This window comes from Rhinolophus hipposideros (assembly GCF_964194185.1).
Source record: "Rhinolophus hipposideros genome assembly, contig: HAP1_SCAFFOLD_95, whole genome shotgun sequence".
NCBI classification, from domain to species: domain Eukaryota; kingdom Metazoa; phylum Chordata; class Mammalia; order Chiroptera; family Rhinolophidae; genus Rhinolophus; species Rhinolophus hipposideros.
This window is the reverse complement of record NW_027669123.1, coordinates 13132-25388: the sequence shown is the minus strand read 5'-3', so window position 1 is coordinate 25388 and position 12257 is coordinate 13132. Positions and strand designations below refer to the sequence as shown.

Here is a 12257-nt window from a genome sequence, read left to right as displayed (position 1 = left end):
CCAAGGCCAACGTTGTTCCCTTGTGAGGCGTTGGGTTGCCCAATCATGCAAGGCTGAATAAGAGATGGAAAAGCCCCACTCTGTCAAGATCCAGAGATAAGTGTCCCAAATCACTAGGGAACACTGGAAAGACTGATGATGCAGTTGTGATGATGTGAGGTTGGACACAAGTGCACTAGATGGTAAAGAGAAATCTGTTTTGTGTTTCCCATTTCGCTATACTTAACCCCCACCATGAATATTACCTGTGTTGGTTTATATTGGTCAGCCAAATTTGATTCTGAGGAAAAGACAAGTCATTTTAAGGAAGAATTTCCTCAACTTGAGTTTGCTTTCTTTAACTCATGATTTTCTCCTTCAAGTTCCCTTTTCTGTGTTTAGAAATGTTTATGCTTTATAAATTGAGTGTGTTTGACTACTGCTAATAGGACTTGTGATGTTAATCTGTCTTTATTTTTAATAATGACTTTAAAGATAATACTTGAGTTAGAAAGCTACTATTTTGTTTCTCATGCTTTAACATTATTGAGCTACATGACAAAGTTTTGCATATTCATTTTCTTTGAGTTGTACTCAGAAATTGATGGAATTTTCCGGAATATGAGGTAGTAGCTGGCATAGCAGGCTAGCCTCAATAGGGAGACTTATCCCATTCCTGGCCCGCAGCTCCTTGGTTTGGTGACCTCAGGTGACCTATGTAATCTCTGTGAGTCTTGGTTGCCTCTTATGCAAAATTAGGGACTTTCACTAAATCAGTGACTTTCAGACCTGAAAAATATTCTTTTTATCAAAGAATAGTACCGTTCTTTGAGAAAATTTTTTTTGTGTAATTACTGTGTTTACCCAAAAATAAGACCTAGCCGGACAATCAGCTCTAATGTGTCTTTTGGAACAAAAATTAATGTAAGATCCGGTCACATCACGTCACATCATATCATATGTCATACGCGGTCTTATATCATAGTAAAATAAGACCGGGTCTTAATTAATTTTTGTTCCAAAATGCATTAGAGCTGATTGTCTAGCTAGGTCTTATTTTCGGGGAAACACGGTATATAAAAACAGAGACCAAGGGTGGCCACATGCCTCAGTTGGTTAGAGTGCAAGTTCTTAACAACAAGGTTGTGGGTTCGATTCCCACATGAGCCAGTGAACTGCACCCTCCACCGCTAGATTGAAAACAATGGCTTGAACTTGGAGATGAACCATGGTGGGCAGCCGGTTGGCCCAGTGGTTGGAGCACTGTGCTCATAACACCAAGGTTGACAGTTCCATTCCCACATAGACCCGTGAGAAGCAATGGGTTGAGCTTGGAATTGGGCTGCTGGTGGGGAGCCTGTTGGCTCAGTGGTTGGAGCGAGGTGCCCATAACACCAAGGTAACCGGTTCAAGTCCCACATTGGCCAGTGAGATGCACCATCCACAACTAGATTGAAAAAAAGAACAATTTGACATCCGGGAAAAGCAAACTGTTCCTCAGTAGTCCCCAATTAACACAAAACAAACCAAAGCAGAGACGTGTAGAGCTACCTAGCTAAAGGAGGGATGCAGACTCCTAAGCTGTGCTATCCCGTGGGTGTCCCCAGTGGAACCTGAGCTTTCTCCGAGACGTAGTCTAGTAAGAACTGCCAGTAATGAGAAAATCCTTCTAGTTGAAATCCTTTGAATTAAAGTTTGCTGATACATTTTTTTTGTGTATAATTTTCTCACCTTTCTATATATTTGATAAATGGAAAAGTATAATAAGACTGCAGATATGTTGTCCTTATTAATGTTGGACTTCAAGCTACTTCCACCATCTGAACACACTCCTCACCTAGAAATAAACATACCGTGTTTCCCAAAAATAAGACATAGCTGGACCATCATCTCTAATGTGTCTTTTGGAGCAAAAATTAGTATAAGACCTGGTCTGATATTATTTTATATTACATAAGACCCATTCTTATATTATGTTAAAATAAGACCGGGTCTTATATTAATTTTTGCTCCAAAAGTCGCATTAGAGCTGATGGTCCAGCTACATCTTATTTTCAGGGAAACACGACAGAAAGTGCTGAAGTAAATATTTAAGAAAAGAGCTGTTTTGGGGGAAAATAATAACGCTACATTGGTAGTTCCTTAATTCAAGTCGTGTAAAAATGTGATTTACATTTTATATTGTTGATTAACAATAACTTAAAACTGTTTCATGAAAGTCCTCTCCCTTTCTATGGTATTTAGTTATTGATTTTACACGGCCTGTCTGGTGATGTTGTTGTCACATTATTCACGTTATAAGCCCTTTCTATCAAGCCATTCACAAAAAAAAGTGTTATGCAAATATTGGAAAACAAATTTGTCTTCCCCTGTCGGTGCCTGCCGACGAGAAGAAGAGTCCCTGAAGTGGGGAGTGAGGATTGAGAAAAAATAGAAGAGAGACAAAGATGGGATCGGGAGGGCAGGCAATTCTAAGTAGACTGCCGCAGTTCTAAGTAGAATGCCTCAGATCTAAGTAGAATGCCTCAGCCCAAGTTTATTTTTGCAGCTTATATACTCTGGGCATCAAAAAGTAACAGAACTGTCTGCAATCTAGTAGTTACAATAAAGGTAATACACAAGGGCCTGTTTTTTGGCCAGCTCCACACTTCCTGACCTTGTCTAGTTCTGTGTTCTCAGAGTAGGAACTTCTGCCTTGCTGGGAGCACAGACCACTCAAGGAAGTCAAAGGTTCAACATTTCACAAAACAACACCTGCTAGCACTTTAGCACGGTTTCCCACATTCCCCCTAAATTTGTACAAGGATTGGCTGTCACATTGTTGTCACCATAGTGTCTATTAGTTTCTGGATATTATTTTAAGCACTACTTTGGACATTTTGTGAGAGGATAGCTTTCAGAAGAAAGGTTTCAGTAAGACCACTCTAGACTGGGACACTTGTAATATAGTTTGAAATACTCCCACACATTTCATAATTAAATAGACTATAACTAGAGCTATTTTAGTGTTTCGAAAATTGGACCTGATTTCTAAGGAACAAAGTCACATTTAAAAATTATATATTATTTTTTGTTTCTAACTCTACAAAGTCATAAATGAGAAAGTAAATTTGAAAACTGGCTCTAGGTCATACTTTATTCAAGCAGCTTTACGGAAATCTTTCTGTGCATACGAATACGGTAATGTTTCAGTCATAGACTGCAAAATCGTTTTGGTTATTGTTTCTGTCAGTAGAATTTTCACATGACGGCACAGTACCACTTTCATCATTTTATGTCTTTAAGGTTCTATGCTGAAAAATGAATAGCCTAGAATACACCTTAAGATTACTTTTCTAGAAGTGCAAGAATGGAAAGCTCATTTTAAGTAAAAGTCCATTAAAGTAAAAACAAAGAACAAGAAACATTTATAAAGGACAATTTTTCTAAAAATTGCAAAGTAATGCATTCAGTGTAAAATATGACTTGACTTGTTTAAACTTCATTGTACCAATCAAATCAAACGTCACTCTTTTGAAATTATGTATCTTAGGTAGACCAATATCAATTGCACTGTTGGTCAGATTAATCTAAATAGCATCTCATATAGATGGTCTCTATTATGTACAATCAAAATAAGCAGTAATTTATGTTATTCATTTTTAAACTTTTTTGTATTTATATAAATCATACGTTAAGTCTATTCTCTAAAGGCATTATTTAAACAGCACATTTCATAAGATATATCATTTCTACAATAAAGTCTCTTGTTTACCTTAAATGCTATAATAAGATTTGATTTATTTCAGTCGCTGCTGGAGTACCAGGAAAAAAAAAACTAAAGAACTATACAAAGACGGTATGTTGCCAAAATGTATTAATTCAAGTTAGATATCATTGATTTCTGGAATAAAATGTAAATATTAAATGGCATCCCTTTCCATGTTCTGATAATAGATACTACATTAAATATTTTCTTGGCCTTAGCAAATAAAAAAGGTGAAAGCATAAACATTCATAGTGAAGACAAGGTCATATGAGTAATATCTCAAGAGTCTATGTATCTCTTTTTATTTCTGGCCTGTCCCCTTCCTTTCTTCTGCCATCCCTATGGAACTTTCCACCTGCACGTTGAAAACGGGGCTTCATCAACTTTTATGTTTTTGCCAGTGATATGAGGCCCAATAACCAGACTTATCTAGTGATACTTAAGCAATTACTGTTCATATATGGTGTTTCCCCGAAAATAAGACCTAACCGGAAAATAATACCTAATGTGTCTTTGGGAGCAAAAATGAATATAAGACCAGGTCATATTTTTGGGGAAATACGGTACCTCCTAGAAGGGCCAAGCTACCATATTTCCCCGAAAATAAGACCAGGTCTTATATTAATTATAGCTCCAAAAGACGCATTAGGGCTTAATTTCTGGTTAGTCTTATTTTTGGAGGAAACACTGTAGCTGTCACCTGATGGGTGACATTTAAATCTCCAGTCATTTACTTTGTCATTAGTTTACCATGTACCCTCAGGAGAAACTCCACATTGCTTTGCATGGAATGAAAACACCCAAATCAATGTAGTTCTCACCAAACATCTCAGCCTATATCTTGCTACCAACCCTCGTTTGCCCCTTTGCTCTAGCATCTAGCTAAACCAGACTACTTCTCGTTCCGTAGTGTTCTCCCCCACACTAGTCTTCGCATCTGCGTCTTCCCTCTCTCTGGCATCCTCTGTCCTTGTCCTTCAGGCATCAACATCCATGTCACCTCCACCAGAGAGCAGACAATCAATACTGGGATGTCCCTTTTGTGGGTCCCACTGGCGTCCTGTTGTGCATTTGTATGGTATAGGGGCCTCTGAATGGAAATTGCCTGTTCATCTGTTCCTTCAGCTTATAGTAGATGATGGGTCAGGGCTGGACCGTGTCATCTTCGTCTTGTAACTTCAGTGCTTGTCGTACGACCTTGTTTATAAATGAATGAAGGATGAGACAACCAGAAGCTCTGATACTTGGCCACAATAGCAGTCAAGTCAGTGTGCAGCCGTGGGCAAACTGTATTGAATATGATCTCCTGTTGTGAGCTGTGGCCTCATCTAGAGGTTTTCTCATTCTTCTTAACACTTATACTTAGTTGTATTTTAAAGAACATAATTCTGTCTTTTTCTTTCCAGCTCCTGCTGAATTTGAATCTAAATTCAATCGAAAAGTTCCTCTATCACCTATTGATAATCTACTTGAGAATATAAAACTAGAAATCGTCTACAATTTGAAAAAAAAGTATAAGCTCTAAAATATAAATAGTACAAGTGTATTTACTGGGCTGTTTAAACAACATGTTAATTGTATCCCAAAATATATGGCATGTGAAATCCTTATTACAGGAAAATATTTTTGTATCATATGTTGTGGGGACAGAGCCTGTGGGGACAAAACCCCAAAAAACAGTTTCCAGGCTCTCGGCCTCACATAGAAAGGTGCTGGCTCGGGTAGTAAATGGCCATAAACTGTGATCAGATGCCAGCAGTTGTGGCTAGTTGGCCGTCAGCTGTAACCCGTAAGCCATTGGCCACTAATATAACGGCTGTGGCTATGCTAGCAAAAAGGAATGGGGGCTAGCAAGAAGATGGTGGCTGGCAAGCGCGGACTGCTGTTAGGCAGATTATGTAGATCCTACTTCCTGTGTCTCCAGCCCAGCCGCCAGCGAGAATATATTGGTTTGACTCCCCTATCTATGGCTCCGTGGGTGTTCCTTTTTGGCCTTACCGTGTCCTGCGTTCTTGGGCGGGGAGCGGGAGCTGAGACCCTGCACGACAAATGGCGCAGCGAGCAGGGTCCACCGCGTGACACATGGCGTAGTCGGCAGGATACGGTGCTGGCCAAAGCTCTCCGAAGGGCAGTGGAGCAGTTTGTGCGTATGAAAGCTCAGTCTGAGGAAGACCAGGAGGAGCAGCTGCCGGAGAGCTCGATTTCCGTGGAGCGGTGGGAAGATGTGGATGGTTCCCCAACCAGCAGAGGCCGGAGAAAGCGGAGAAAGCGAAGGTTGTTGCGGCCCTGTGGGCTGGGAACTGCTTGCTGACGCAGCCTGGATGCGGGACTTGTCCCAGGAGGAAACGCTTGCTGAGTCCTCATTGTGAGATGAGGGTGAGGTCAAGGTCATCCCTCACCCCCAGGACAGCCCTGGCGAATGACTATGGACTATGAGGAATTGCCTTCTATCCCTGATTTAATGGACGCTTGACTGTTTGGGAACATACCATCATGTAGTGGGACTGGCGGATGTTTGCTTTTGTGTCTTGACTGGCCACCATTGATAATATGTAAGCACCTTGATGTGAGCCACTGTTGTTCCAGCACGGTACCCCGAGAGGCCCAGAGAGAGAGTGGCAGTGCCCTGAGAGCCCTGGCTGTGTCCAGGAAGTCTGGCTGTGCCCAGAGAGAGTGGCAGTGCCCTGAGGCCCTGGCTGTGTCCAGGAAGTCTGGCTGTGTCCAGGAAGTCTGGCTGTGTCCAGAGAGTGGCAGTGTCCTGAGAGGCCCTGGCTGAGTCCAGGAAGTCTGGCTGTGCCCAGAGAGAGTGGCAGTGCCCTGTGAGCCCTGGCTGTGTCCAGGAAGTCTGGCTGTGCCCAGAGAGTGGCAGTGCCCTGAGAGGCCCTGGCTGTGTCCAGGAAGTCTGGCTGTGCCCAGAGAGAGTGGCAGTGCCCTGAGAAAAGCTGGCTGTGCCCGGGGAAACAGGTGGTACCCTAAGAAGCCCAGGATGTCTGGCTGTGCCCAGAAGTACTGGGGTGGTGCCCTGAGAAACCCTGGCTGTGCCCGGGGAGACTGGTGGTACCTTAAGAAGCCCAGGAAGTCTGGCTGTGCCCAGAAGTACTGGTGGTGCCCTGAGAAACCCTGGCTGTGCTCAGAGAGCCTGGCTGTGTCCAGGATATTGCATTCACCTCCAGGCTCCTCGCACAGGGACCCTCGCGGAAGACACTTGTCGCGTAGATTGTGAGGCGAGAACCTGTAGGGGTGGAGTGTGGGGACAAAACCCCAAAAAACAGTTTCCAGGCTCTCGGCCTCACATAGAAAGGTGCTGGCTCGGGTAGTAAATGGCCATAAACTGTGATCAGATGCCAGCAGCTGTGGCTAGTTGGCCGTCAGCTGTAACCCGTAAGCCATTGGCCACTAATATAACGGCTGTGGCTATGCTAGCAAAAAGGAATAGGGGCTAGCAAGAAGATGGTGGCTGGCAAGCGCGGACTGCTGTTAGGCAGATTATGTAGATCCTACTTCCTGTGTCTCCAGCCCAGCCGCCAGCGAGAATATATTGGTTTGACTCCCCTATCTATGGCTCCGTGGGTGTTCCTTTTTGGCCTTACCGTGTCCTGCGTTCTTGGGCGGGGAGCGGGAGCTGAGACCCTGCACGACAAATGGCGCAGCGAGCAGGGTACCCCGCACGACAGAGCCCCAGAGAGCAGTTTCCAGGCTCTCGGCCTCACGTGGAGGGGTGCTGGCTCAGGTAGTAGATGGCCATCAACTGTGGTTGGATGGCCGTCAGCTTTGACTAGTTGGCCGTCAGCTGTAACCAGTGAGCCACTGGCCACTAATATAACTGCTGTGGCTACACTAACTGTCGGTGCCTGCCGACGAGACGAACAGTCCCTGAAGTGGGGAGTGAGGATTGAGAAAAAAGAAGAGAGACAAAGATGGGATCGGGAGGGCAGGCAATTCTAAGTAGACTGCCGCAGTTCTAAGTAGAATGCCTCAGCCCAAGTTTATTTTTGCAGCTTATATACTCTGGGCATCAAAAAGTAACAGAACTGTCTGCAATCTAGTAGTTACAATAAAGGTAATACACAAGGGCCTGTTTTTTGGCCAGCTCCACACTTCCTGACCTAGTCTGGTTCTGTGTTCTCAGAGTAGCAAGTTTTGCCTCGCTGGGAGCACAAACCACTCAAGGAAGTCAAAGGTTCAACATTTCACAAAACAACACCTGCTAGCACTTCAGCACGGTTTCCCACAGGTACCCCTTTTTTATATAAAATTAACACAAGGGTTGCGCCTGGCTTAGGTGGTTGGTACAGATATGTCCATTTACCCGTCATAGGAGACCATCCCTCTAGCGAACGGTTCCTGTCTTAGGTTATGTACATTCTTACCAAATCCTTACCCATCTTTGGCTGCCGACCCATTGTAGGGGCTTTATACACGGGTGTCAGCGACACGGTGGACCTGGGCAGATAATCTCAACTCATGAACCTTTGTTTGGAGATCGATGAAGCCCTTGAGTATTACCTTTCTGAGCAACGGAGTAAACCACATGAATAGAGGAACACCAACAAAGATTATTACAAAAGGCAGTAGCAAATGGAAAAGAGCTAGAAAGGAGGGGAATTCTCCTCTGAGGTCCGAGTACCAAGGACCTGAAATGTTAACAGGTACCATAATGAAAGAGGGTCGGTGGAGAACTACAGCTCTACTTTTGTCATTTGACCAATTGATGCTATTACTTAGGTACACTGTATACAAGATACATTAAACTGGACCCCGTCAATAGGGGTGATGTTAGAATTACCAATCATAAGCACATATGGAGCCTTGACACAAGCAGTGGTATTGCCTTCTACCTTGCCTCGTCCCTCGTCCATACTCATAGTCACTGTATCCACTGCTCCCACTAGTTTCCAAATATGACTTTGGGGCCGGGAGGTATACCATAATCCCACAACCACTCCAGTCTTAGTCCCGTGTTGGACATCAGCACCTGTGTCATGGCCTCCGGACCATCTATAACAGCTTGATTAAACCCAGGGACACTATATTCCCCGGGTTCTTTATAACATTGTCTCCAAAGGATGGATCTGCTATTTTTTCTGTTCTCCTCACTGCAAGGATCATGGGCTTGTGGTGGAGGTGGGTTTTTATCCCTGATGTTTTTCCATCCTGCTGGCTGATGGAATGTGACACTCTGTCCTAGGTTGTCTCCGTGAATTGTCTGGCTGCCCACACGGAAACATCCAGTAACGCTGACATTATCGCGAAGCATATGAGGAGTCCTATGCCCAAGCCGCTATGATTGAATCCAACAGCTTGTAGGACGGCAGGAGCGAATGGATGTCCTAACAGCCTAGTGTCATTTGTCCCACCAATGACTTCAGGCCCGTTCCACACAGTGGGGTGTAGCATGGGAGGGTCAGGAACATATGCCCAGTATGCTGAGGCATCTGCGCAACCAGCAGGATCTCGAAGACGCTCATCAGCAAGCCACACCAACCTCTCAGGCAGCCACCGCGCACCTCCATTGTCCTGTGAATAAACACAAACATGCCCTTGTCCCCAAATTAGGACTGGGTCTGGCCCATGCCACTGGTTAGTAACTGGATCCTGCCATCTCACTTGGGCATAATCTTGTTGAGTGTTAGGATGCCAGAAGCGATCTGCGGCAGATCTGCCACGCGCATCCAGGTTTAAAAAATTTAGAACAAAGAGTGTGATTAAGGATTGTATGTGGGGAGACGGGGTAGACTCTAACGCCGCTGCCACACATTCTTGACATAGAGTAGGGCTATTAGCCATACCTTGAGGCAGCACCAGCCATTGATATCTCTTCATAGGTTCTTGTAAGTTACTTAAAGCAAACCTTTTACAATCCTTGGGGCACAATGGTATGGTATAAAAACAATCCTTTAAAGCCAGGATTCTCTTATATGTGTTTTGGGGTATAGCAGAAGGATTAGGCAATCCCGGTTGTAAAGCCCCCATGAGCTCCATAGTCTCATTTATTTTTCTCAAATCTTGTAACAACCTCCATTTACCTGATTTTTTCTTAATTACAAATATGGGAGAGTTCCATGGAGAGTTAGAAAGTGCTGTATGTCCCTTATCGAGTTGCTCCTGTTCCAGCAACCTTCCAGCCTGTATCTTTTCTGATGATAGGGGCCACTGTTCTACCCAAACAGGTGTGTCGCTTTTCCAAGTGATAGCATCTGCATGGGGTACAGGAGGAGTAGTGACCCCCGTTAAAAATATCCCAAGCCAGCTCTTTGTGGTAAGGGCGAGGGAAAGATAGGCTCTTTTCTCCCTTGTCCAGAAGGACCTCAGCCATCTCTAGGCAGAAGTCCCTGATCGAACATCATCATAGTGACCTGTTGATTAGGGCTGTACAGGTAAACTCCCATCTGACTCATGACACGTCTGCCCCATAGATTGACAGGCAATCCTGCCACTATGTATGGTTGAAAGGATCCTTCATGTCCCTCTTGATCTTTCCACAACAATATATCACTGCTCTGTTCTGGTGACTGAGATTGTCCTATGCCTTTTAACTGGGTTACTGTTTGCTGCTTTGGCCAGTGGCTAGGCCACTGATCTGCAGTTAAAACAGAGACATCGGCCCCCGTGTCTAAAAGGCCCATGAAGGAACGGCCATTAATGGATAGTGGTAATTCTGGCCTGGTGGTGAATGGCCTGGACCCAATAAGCATCCTATGAACCAAGGCCCGCGTCGCCTCGGGATTTACGGCCTGCGGTTTTACCCGCTTTGACATATGGAATTAACAATGATTGTGCTATGCGTTGGCCCTTATCGATCACTGAAATGCCTCCAGGCGAATGTGTCATAATCTTGATCTCTCCTGTATAATCCATATCCACAACTCCCGGAGCAGCCAATATCCCTTTCATGGTAATACTACTCCTTCCTAGGATTAGTCCCACAGTCTGTGGAGGCAGAGGCCCAAAGACCCCTGTAGGAATAGCTCGCATTCCCATCTCAGGTGTTAGTACTGTGTAGGCGGCGCTACTGAGGTCCAATCCTGCGCTGCCTGGGGTTGGTCGGAAGAGTTCCTGAATGGATTTCCCTGGTGGGGGACCAACTGCGGCAGCGCCCCATCGCATTGTTGCGGGGCCACAGTAAGCTGGGAAGGCGGCCAGGCCGCTGTGCCAGGTGAGTGGCCGCAATAAGACTGCCACAACCACGCGTGCACCTGCCGGGAGTCCTCGCGGGCGCTCAGCTGCGCGGGTTTCTCCCGTGACGCCGTGGCCTCTGGCCTCCAGCGTCTCGCAGCCCGCCGGCTCGGGCAGCCCTGCCCCGGAGCTGGATATCGCATCCCCGCGCTTCACAGGCTCGCACTGTGGCTCCCACTCCTCGGCGGTGGCCGTAGTGGAGGCGAGGCCCGCGGCTCGTCCCAGGGATGCGGGGTGGCGGCAGGAGGGCCCGTCAGAGAAGTGACGGGCTCTTGGTCTCCTCCACCTTCGCCCCGCCCGGGACGGTGGCCTTGGGCCTCTTCCGGCCCCTCTGCCATGTCTCAGCCCCACTCTGCTGTCTTGTCACTGCACCGTCTACCACCCTCACTGGCCCCTCCCCATCTAGGCCCTCCTCATCCTGGGGGTCCAGTCTGTTTAGCACACTTTTTAACATTTGAGTAAAAGACATTCTGCGGTTACCCTGTCCCATGATTTTTTACTCCTGACCGTGGTATCTCACCGCACCCCTTACCTTATGCGACGCGTCTCAGCTCCGTGCGGTGTCCTTCACTTTATCCCCAGTATTCAGGTCCCTGTTCGGGCGCCACTTGTCGGTGCCTGCCCACGAGAGGAACAGTCCCTGAAGTGGGGAGTGAGGATTGAGAGAAAAGAAGAGAGACAAAGATGGGATCGGGAGGGCAGGCAATTCTAAGTAGACTGCCGCAGTTCTAAGTAGACTGCTGGAGTTCTAAGTAGAATGCCTCAGCCCAAGTTTATTTTTGCAGCTTGTATCCTCTGGGCATCAAAAAGTAACAGAACTGTCTGCAATCTAGTAGTTACAATAAAGGTAATACACAAGGGCCTGTTTTTTGTCCAGCTCCACACTTCCTGACCTAGTCTGGTTCTGTGTTCTCAGAGTAGCAAGTTTTGCCTTGTTGGGGGCACAGACCACTCAAGGAAGTCAAAGGTTCAACATTTCACAAAGCAATACCTGCTAGCACTTCAGCACGGTTTCCTACAGGTTCGGATTGTCCGCGTTTGAGTTCGAGTTCGGGTTCGAGTTCAGAGATCAAAAATTCACGACCAAAACCATTGTCATCCTATGGTGACTGTAGTTACATGCAAAGCTGCACCTCCTTGGGGAGTAACAATAGAGGCTTAACAGTGGGGGAGGAAAAATAGGCTTCAGGAAAGTAATGCAAACATGTACTGAACACGCAAATAAGCCAATAACCATAACAATACATCAATAGCAGGTTAGACATTCATTTCAGGTACCCAAGGAACATTCTCTAGGATAGACATTGTGCTAGGCCATAAAAAAATTAAAATAAATTTAAAAGAAAAGAAATAA

General features: G+C 45.6%; 1 protein-coding gene across 1 annotated transcript in view; it reads left to right on the top strand.

Annotated features, from left to right (window-relative positions):
* The window catches only part of LOC308495676 (ankyrin repeat domain-containing protein 26-like), a 96584-nt gene extending 89303 nt beyond the window's left edge, over positions 1 to 7281 (top strand). Inside the window, exons 20-21 of the mRNA XM_081080646.1 lie at positions 3768 to 3817; positions 5134 to 7281. Coding sequence (XP_080936772.1) covers positions 3768 to 3800 — 33 coding nt within the window. The 3' untranslated portion in view covers positions 3801 to 3817; positions 5134 to 7281. The remainder of the gene's footprint in view (positions 1 to 3767; positions 3818 to 5133) is intronic.
* Positions 7282 to 12257: the final 4976 nt, after the last annotated feature.